Below are 10,148 nucleotides of genomic sequence, written 5' to 3'. Positions count from 1 at the left end.
GCACTTGGTTTGCAGTTTTTCAAACACCTTTGCTTGATCACATGTAACCTTTCCAATGCGTCAATCTTCAGAATGTAGAAACAGACCATTCAGTCCAGCAGCTCTGTGCTGGGGTTTCTGTTCTAAAAACCTCCTCGTACTTGTCTTCTTCACAACCTATCACTGTATTCTCATTTTCCTTTCTCCTTCATTACTTTATTCAACTCTCCATTAAATATATCAATACAATTCTCAAACACTCCCTACAATAATGAGTTTCATATTCTCATCACTTTCAGGTAAAGGCTTTTCTGAAAAATTCTCCTGAATTGTGTAGTCACTGTCTTGTGCCAGATTTTCTCCATGTCAATTACATCAATCTTGTCTTTAATTTTAAAGACTTCTATCAGGTCACTCCCACAGACTTCTCTTTTTCTTGAGAAAAGACTATAACATATAGTAACAGAAATAGGCCACTCTGCACATTGAGACTGCTCTGTCACTCAGTGAGATTCTGATTGATCTGATAATCTTCAACTCCACTTTCTTGCCTTTTCCCCATGACCTTTGATTCCATTTTTGATTAAAAATCTGTCTCTCTTAGCCTTGAATATAAGCAACGACACAGCCTTGACAGTCCACTGTGATAACAAATTCCACAGATTCACTGACAGTCCTTTGACAGAAAGCGATCACCCTCATCTTTGTCTTAAATCTTCATCTCTGGCTTATTCTGAGATTATACTCTCTGATCCTAGATTTTGTGACAAAGGTAAACAAACTTTCCACATCTAATCTGTCTAGTTTCCCCTAAGTAATTGTATGTTTTAAGAAAATCAATGCTTATTGTTCAAAATCCAATGAGTATAGGCCAAATCTCCTCACCACTCCTTATAATAGAGTCCTTCCAGACCTGGGATCAGCCTCATGAACCTTCTCTAGACTGCCTCAAATGCCAATATATCTTTCCTTATATCAGGTGCCCAAAATTGTTCACAGTAATTCAACTGCGGTCTATTTTTTTACTCTATTTTCTCTGAAATAGAAGCCAATATTTCATTTGCTTTCCCTAATACCTGTTGAATTTGGATGCTAGCTTTTTGTGATTTATACATGGGCACCCTCTAATCCATCTGTGCTGTAGTTTTCCGCGTCTAAATGATATTTAGGTCATTCATTCTTTCTGCCAAAGTGCATAACCTTATATTTTTCACATATTATATTCCATCTACCAAGTTTTACCCATTCACTCAACACTTTTATATCACCTCATAGACTGTTGGGGCCATTATACCTGTTTTTGTGCCATTCGCAAACTTGGCATTAGCACATTCAGTATCATCATTTGAGTCATTAATAAACATTGAATATTGCTGTAGCACTTCCATGAGTTATAGGTTGTCATCCTGAAAATGCTCCTTATCCCAACTGTGTCTTATATTGGTTAATCAATCCTCTATTGATGCTCGTACATTATCCACAACACCGAGGGGACATCAAGTAAATCAACGGCGACCCAACAAATGCTTTCTGGAAATCCAAATATGTTACATCCGCTGATTCCCCTTTATAAGACCATAAGACATAGGAGCAGAAATTAGGCCATTCAGCTCATTGGGTCTGCTCCACCATTCAATCATGGATGATAAGTTCCTCAACTCCATTCTGCCGCTTTCTCCCCGTAACCCTTGATGACCTTGACAATGAAGAACCTAACTATCTCAGTCTTAAATGTACTCAATGACCTGGTCTCCACAGCCTTCTGAGGCATTGAATTCCATAGATTTACCTAGATTCTCTGGCTGAAGAAGTTTCTACTAATCTCCGTTTTATAAGATCTTCCCTTTACTCTAAGGCTGTGCCCACGGGGCCTAGTCTCTCCTACCAATGGAAGCATCTTCCCAACATCCACTCAGTCCAGGCCATCCAGTATTTTGTAAGTTTCAATTAGATTCCCCCTTATCCTTCTAAACTCCAATGAGTATAGTCCCAGAGTCCTCAAATGTTCCTCATATGTTAAGCTTTCCATTCCTGGGACCATTCTGGTGAACCTCCTCTGAACCCACTCCAGAGTCAGTACATCCTTCCTGAGACATGGGGCCCAAAACTGTACGCAATACTCCAAATGTGGCCTGACCAGAACCTTTTAAAGCCTCAGGAGTACATCCCTGCTTTTATATTCAAGTCCTGTCAAAATAAATGCCAACATTGCATTTGCCTTCCTGACTACAGACTCAACCCGCAGGTTTACCTTGAGTTTACCTTGAGAACTCCCAAGTCTCTTTGCACTTCTGCCTTATGTATTTTCTCCCCATTTAGAAAATAGTCCATACTTTTATTCTTCTTACCAAAGTGCATGACGTCCCACTTTCCCACTTTGTACTCCATCTGCCACTTCTTTGCCCACTCTCCTAACCTGTGCAAATCCTTCTGCAGCCTCCTCACCTCCTCAATACATCCACCTATCTTTGTGTCATCTGCAAACTTAGCCAGAATGTCCACATTAATGTACATCGAGATCATTAATGTACAAAGTGAAAAGTTGTGGTCCCGGCTCTGACCCTTGTGGAAACCCACTTGTCACCAGCTGCCATCCGGAGAAAGACCCTTTTATCTCCACTCCCTGCTTTCTGCCAGACAGCCAATCTTCTAGCCATGCTAGCACCTTGCCTCTAGAACCATGGGCCCTTATCCTACTCAGCAGCCTCCTGTGCAGCACCTTGTCAAAGGCCTCATTGAAGCCCAGGTAGATAACATGCATTAGCCCCCCTTGGTCTACCCTAGTCATTACTTCCTCAAAGAATTCTAGCAGATTTGTCAGGCATGACCTCCCCTTGATGAAACAATGCTGACTTTGCCCTACTTTACCATATACTTCCAAATATTCAGAAATCTCATCCTTTACAATGGACTCTAAAATCTTACCCATGACTGAGGTTAGGTTAATTGGCCTGCAAATTTCCATCTTTTGCCTTACTCCCTATTTAAACGAGGGTGTCAGGTTTGCGATTTTCCAGTCCTCTGGGACCCTCCCTGACTCTAGCGATTCCTGAAAGATCACCACGAACGCTTCCATTATCTCTTCAGCTATCTCTTTTAGGACTCTGGAGTGTAGTCCAGCTGGTCAAGGCGATTTATCCACTTTCAGGCCATTCAGTTTAGCTAGCACCTTTTCCTTGGTGATGACCACCATACTCAGCTCTGCCCCCGATTCTCCTAAATTTTTGGGAGATGACTCATGTCTTCCACCATGATGACTGACACAAAGTAATTATTCAGTTCTTCAGCCATTTCCCTGTTCCCTACTACTATCTCTCCACCTATCTATCCTAATCTCTCCACATATCTATCCTGGTTGGTATCTCTTCAAGGAATTGTAATAAGTCTGTCAGGCCTGATTTCCTGTTCATGAAGCTATGCTGACTCTGCTTGATCCTATTATGTGTTTCTAAATACTCTACTGTTTATTATAAAATGCTGCATTTTCCCAATGAAAATTAAGCAGCTGATAGTTATTTTTGGCTCCTTTCCCTTTTGAATATGTGTTACATTGACAGTTTTCCAATCTTCTAGGACTTTTCCAAAAGGATTATTGGAAGTTTACTACCAGTGCATCCAATATCTCTATAGCTACTTCCTTTCATATCCTACGATGTATCCCTACAGATCCAGCGGACTTGTCAGTCTTTAAGCACCATTAGTTTCCCTAGCGCTACTTTTCTAGCAATAGTTATTGCCTTTATTTCTCCCCATCCTTTGATCCTTGATTATTCATAGAACATAGAACATTACAGCACAGTACAGGCCCTTCGGCCCTCAGTGTTGTGCCGACCTGTCATACCGATCTCAAGGCAATCTAACCTACACTATTCCATGTACGTCCATATGCTTATCCAATGACGACTTAAATGTACCTAAAGTTGGCGAATCTACTACCGTTGCAGGCAAAGCGTTCCATTCCCTTACTACTCTCTGAGTAAAGAAACCACCTCTGACGTCTGTCCTATATCTTTCACCCCTCAATTTAAAGCTATGCCCCCTCATGCTCGCCGTCACCATCCGAGGAAAAAGGCTCTCCCTATCCACCCTATCTAAGCCTCTGATTATTTTATATGTTTCAATTAAGTCACCTCTCAACCTTCTTCTCTCTAATGAAAACAGCCTCAAGTCCCTCAGCCTTTCCTCGTAAGACCTTCCCTCCATACCAGGCAACATCCTAGTAAATCTCCTCTGCACCCTTTCCAAAGCTTCCACATCCTTCTTATAATGCGGTGACCAGAACTGTACACAATACTCCAAGTGCGGCCGCACCAGAGTTTTGTACAGCTTCACCATAACCTCTTGGTTCCAGAACTCGATCCCTCTATTAATAAAAGCTAAAACACTGTATGCCTTTGATATTCAGTAGTTTTGGAATTCTATTCATGTCTTTCATTGTCAAAAATCATGTTTCCTCAGACTGACAACATCACTTTCAAAGAACCTAAACCCTTTTCCACATATCCCATTGTCCCACTATTAACTATTCCCTACATTGTAACCAAGTCATCCTACAATAATCAAGTAACCCTCACTAAATTATTTCTTACTGACCTAATCATCCCTGTATACTAGATTAAGGTCCCTCTCTGTACCCCATCAGATACCTAACTCTCCATCATTACCTTTTTGGCTCTCTGACTGTCCTCTTGTTTGTATCTTTTGCTCTCTATATATTTGTGTGTGTCCATTTCTGTCCCTCTCACTCGTTCCATATCAGTCCCTGTCTGTCTTTTGTACCTCAATGTCTTTCCTTGTGTCTTTCTCTCATTCCATATCTGTTCCTCTCTCAAACTCCATTTCAGTCCGTGTGCATATCTCTCTTGCACCATTTCTGACTCTATATATTGCCGTAATTTTCTCTTCTTCTGAAATAAAATGATTTTGTGTGAACTGTTCAGAGGGAGTGATGGGATAACCCTGACAAATCATTGCAATTGAGACTTTGCCAGTTATTTAACTTTTCTCATGCAGATTGACCTGACTTTGAGTTTCTGCCAGTTTTTGTACTTTGATTCATTGTTCCATGCTTGTGTATAAATGCCCCACACAGTTAGCACAGATCTTTGATACACTTTTATTAAGAAATGATCAAAAATTGCAAATCATTCAAAAATAGTCATTTATTCCAATATATTCACAAATAGGTGGTGCTGAAAATAATTCATTTTATTTCAATATCCACCAAATGTGGCCTGGCTAATACCAATGTGGGCTAAGACCAGATTCAGAGCAGACAGGAACAGAAGAGCAGGAGTCTTATGTGTATGGGATTGATAAAGCTGTGATTGCAAACAGTGAGAAAGTTAATAGAGTGGTATCCTAAAACCGAGTACAGTAGTAATTCTTCACTCAATATTGATTTAGTTAATGTTGTTTCACTACATCACAATCAGGAACACTGCATATATTCTCTATTACATTGTTTGCCAGCAGGGCACAGAACTCCTCTGTGTTACATAAAGATCAAGGTGTGACTAGATGCTGACATTGCCTCACAAAACAACATCCTCGCATCTCTTTACAGTATTAGCCCCACTGTATCATTTCAATGTTGTTTGAAACATGTGATTAATAACATTTCGCTGTCATTTCGTGTTTCAGTGACAACAACACCATGTTGGAACCACACCAGCAGCAAACACGGACTCTCTACATCACTTATTGCAAGATTTGTTTTCATTTTATAAACAGATGGTAGAGTCTGGTAGTCATTAACAATCCTGCCCCTTTTAACTTCATTTGTGTTCCACCTCAGTTCAACCCAACAAACAAGCTTCACAGCCATTGTCACTGTGTTACTCGAGTTCAAATTTCTTCTATATGTAGAATTATATTTTATTTCAAATATTATTTCACTTTACTGTTATACATCCACAATGTTTCAACTTAGGGGGCTATTTTCTGTTGAGAAAGATTCCAAGAACCAAACTCCAGTCTTTATTTCTTATTGGCAAATCACAGGAATTAGTACTGGGGCATCAACTCTTTGTAATTAAATTATATATATAAAACTTGGAGGAAAGGATCAAAGGTTTGGCAGCTAAATTTGCTGATGTTACACAGACAGGAAAGTTAGTTGTGAGGAGGACATAAGAAGCCAACAAAGGGATATAGATAGGCTAAGTGAGTGAGTGAGCAAAGATCTGAAAAATGGAGCACAATGTGGGAAAGCATGAAATTGTCTATTTTGGCAGAAAGAACAAAAATGTATGTTACCTAAATGGTGAGAGATCAGGACGTCTTGCGCATGAGTCACAGGGCATTAGCATGCAGGGTCAGCAAGTAATCATGAAAGCTAATGTAACAGAACTAGTGGGAACTGTAGATGCTGGAGAATCTGAGATAACAAGATGTAGAGCTGGATGAACACAGCAGGCCAAGCAGCATCAGAGGACCAGGAAGGCTGCCATTTCAGGCCTAGACCCTCTGCAGAAAAAACTAAAGAAGGGTCTAGGCCCGAAACGGCAGCGTTCCTGCTCCTCTGATGCTGCTTGGCCTGCTGTGTTCATCCAGCTCTACGCCTTGTTATCTCTTTAAGCTAATGTAACATTTTGGTTTATTGGGAAGGAAAATGAGTGCAAGAGTTGGGGGGTTATACCTCAGTTAAACAGGACGTTGGTAAGACTGCATTTGGAGTATTGCGTACATGACTGGTTACCATACTTATGGAAGGTTGTTTATGCAGTGGAAGCAGTTCAGAGAAGGCTAGAACAACACCTGGAATGAGCCGACTGCCTTATGAGGAAAGGCAAGACAGGTTAGGCATGTAGTCTCTGGGGTTTAGAAAAATCAGAGATGACTTAATTGAAGCATGCAAGCTCAGAGAGGTTTTGACTAAGTGTTTCCTGTCGTGGGAGAATCTAGAACTAGGGGTCATTGTTTAAAAATAAGGGGTTGCCCATTTGAGACAGAGACAAGGGGAAGGACAGTTCCTTAGCGAGGTTGTCAGTCTATGCAATTCCTTTCTTCTTCATTGATAACGGATGTAGAATCTTTAGATATTTTTATGCAGTGGTAATTAGATTCTTGATGACCAAGGGAATGAATAATTATTGAGGGGATGAAGTTAAAATCAGATCGGCCATGATCTTACTGAATGATGGAACAGGCTTGAAGGCTTGGAGCACCTGTCAACAAGCCTCTCACCTGCAATTGTCCAAAAGGTGAGGTTCTTGCAAGCTGTATGGATGGAAGTGGAGACTGCAGAGAAGATTAGTAACCTGACCATACCACATGCTAGAGTGAGCCTCTTGTGGGGAGATGACACAGGGAGGTAGTAGTGATAGGGGACAGTATCTTTAGGGGATATATACTGTCCCCTTCAGCTGTTAGCATGATTCCTGAAGTGCCAGGGTTAAGGATAATATCCTCAGAGCTAGAAAGGAAGTTGGCCTGGGAGGGGAGGGACCCGGTTGTTGTACATCTACATTGGTACTAACAACATTGACATGACTAGAAAGGAGTTTTTGCTAAAAGACTTTTAACAGTTAGGAGCTAAATCAAAAAATAGAATCTCCAAGCTAATAATATCAGGATTACTACCTGAGGTATTCGCAACCTAGCATTGTGTAAATATAGTCAAGATGTGAAATGTGTGGCTTGATGATCAGTGTGGTGGAATGGGTTTCAGTTAGTGGGGCCCTTGGAGTGGGGCAGAAGGATACTGTTTCTGGATTCCAGGCAGCTTGACAAGATAAATGGAAGATGTTGTTTCCCCTCGTGGGAGAGTCTAGGATGAGATGGCATAATCTCAGAATAAGGGTGGCCCATTTAAGGCAGAGATAAAGAGGAATTTCTATGAGAAGATAGTCAATCTGTGGAATTCTTTAATACACAGCGCTGTTGAGGCTGGGTTACGAATTATATTCAAGGTGGAGACAGACAGAATTTTAATCAGGAAGGGAATCAAGTGTTATAGGGAAAAGGCAGGAAAGTGGAGATGAGGATTATCAGATCAGCCATGATCTCATTGCAGCAGTCTCATCAGGTTCAATGGTAGACTTTTGTTCCTGCATCTTATATTGCAAGAATCATCTTGCCCATTGTTCCAGGACCCTTAATGATGTCCTCATGAGCCTGAGCCACATTCTCCAGCGTGTATTCTGGTCCCACCACTGGCTTCAGCCAGCCCATCTCCATTCCTGCAAAGAATGCAGCTGCTGACTCCAATCGATCTTCCTATGATAAACAGAAAGGGTCAAAGAATCACAGAATCCCTACAGGGCAGAAAGAGGCCATTCAGCGCACCAAATATGCACCGACCCTCTGAACAGCATCCCACCTAGACCCACTCCCCTCATCCTCTCAATGTTTTCCACTTCCCTTTACCCAAAACTTACTGCCTCCCACTTCCTCCTTCGGATCCCTCACTGCTTCCCACTTCTGTTTCCCAAACCCTCAGTGTTTCCCATTTCCCAATTCCCCAGTGCTTCTCACTTCCTTTTCCTGATCTCTCACTGCTTCCCATTTCCTTTTCCTGTTCCCTCAGTGCTTCCCACTTCTCTTTCCTGATCACTCCTTCCTATTTCTCACCTGTCAATGCTTCCCACTTATTTCTCCCGAACCCTCACTGCTTCCCATTTCCCTTACCTGATCCCTCCTTGCCTCCCACTACACTCTGTGAACTTCAATGCTTCCTTCTTGCTGCTCATTATGGGAGGTCAAGGGAGGGAGTGAGCAGAAACATCAAGAGATGGAAGCAGTGAGAGTAGGGTTAGTGAATGGAGAGCAGTGGCTAGGAGGTAAGCAAGAAGAGTTAACAAGTTATTAAAAGTTTGTGAGAAGATTTTTGTGCCTGTTATTTTCAAGGAAACATAGACTTTTAATATAAATGTTTCTCAGTCAGGAATTGAACCCACATTTATCACACACTTTCTTGTGGGAAAGTGCTTTTCATACAGCATGTCTTGTTGCAGGCACATATTAGGAGTTCCAAACATAGGATAGCTGTATTGGAAGCAAGGCAACTTATGTGCACATGCAAAATGCACTCAAATAATAATGTTAGAATAATCAAGTAATCTGTTTCTGTGGTGTTAATTGAGGCATGAATATTGGACAGGACACAATGCCTTTGCTTTTTATTAAAATAGTCCATATGGGATCTTTTGTGCCTGCCTGAAATCAGATGAGAGCTCAGATGATCATCTCACCTTAAAGACAGTATCTCCAACAGTGTAGCAATCTTCCAGTGCTGTATTGCAGTGCTGTGCTAGATTTTTGTTCTCAATGCCTGGAGTGAAACTTGTGTCCAAGTACTGAGCAATGAGCTATGGCTGTCCCACAATTTGAAAGTTTCATTACTCTGCTGGGTAACATCATTAGTGCAGCCTCCGATGAAGCGCTGATGTGTTTTCCCACCTGATTTTTAAACTCTGGAGTCCATTGAGCTGGATTGCCTTACTTCGGTTTTCCATAGTAGTGGAGTGTATATGGGATCAAGTTCTATGTGTTTATTGATGTCTTTCTTCATGGAGGACCAGGCTTCTAGGAATTCCCGTGCCTGTCTCTGCTTAGCTTGTCCCAGGATTTTGGCATTGTCCCAGTCGAATTGGTGGTTCTCCTTATCCATGTGGATTGAGTTGAGTGAGTATTGGTCATGTCTTTTTGTAGCCAATTGGTGTCCGTGTTCTCTTGTTGTTAGTTTCCTTTCTGTTTGTCTGATGTAGTGTTTCTCACAATCTCTGCAGGGGATCTTATCATGACATTGGTCCTGTCCATAGTGGGGAGTGGGTCTTTGGTTTGGGTGAGCAGTTGTCGTAGGGTTGATGTGGGTTTGTGTGTCACTCTGATGCCCAGTGTTTGTAGGAGCCTTGTGGTTTGTTCCTATGTGTTCCTGATGTAAGGTAGTGTGATGAGTCATTAAAAGGACCAAACTAGAGGAGACACACAAACTAATACACAATACCCACACCGGAATAAAATTTAACAGAGAGGCAGAAATGAACAAACAGCTCCCATTCTTGGACGTCATGGTAGAGTGCAAGACAAATGGGGAACTGCAAATGAAAGTACACAGAAAAACCACGCACACGGACCAGGCACTGAACTTCAGTAGTAGCCATCCTAACACACACAAATGAAGCTGCATGTGAACACTATTTAAACGGACAAAAACACACTGCAGC

The 10,148-nt window shown here is 41.6% G+C and overlaps 1 protein-coding gene across 3 annotated transcripts in view; it reads right to left on the bottom strand.

Moving 5' to 3' along the window:
- Nucleotides 1-5,081: 5,081 nt before the first annotated feature.
- Nucleotides 5,082-10,148, bottom strand: part of cryz (crystallin, zeta (quinone reductase)) — a 46,485-nt gene continuing 41,418 nt past the window's right edge. For all 3 annotated transcript variants that reach the window (XM_059648184.1, XM_048538912.2, XM_048538914.2), the window contains one exon: nt 5,082-8,199. In XM_059648184.1, the coding sequence (XP_059504167.1) occupies nt 8,038-8,199 (162 nt within the window). In that variant the 3' untranslated portion in view covers nt 5,082-8,037. The remainder of the gene's footprint in view (nt 8,200-10,148) is intronic.

This window comes from Stegostoma tigrinum, chromosome 8 (assembly GCF_030684315.1).
Source record: "Stegostoma tigrinum isolate sSteTig4 chromosome 8, sSteTig4.hap1, whole genome shotgun sequence".
Lineage (NCBI taxonomy): Eukaryota > Metazoa > Chordata > Chondrichthyes > Orectolobiformes > Stegostomatidae > Stegostoma > Stegostoma tigrinum.
Note: the sequence above shows the minus strand (reverse complement) of the source record. Positions and strands in the feature narration are given on the sequence as shown.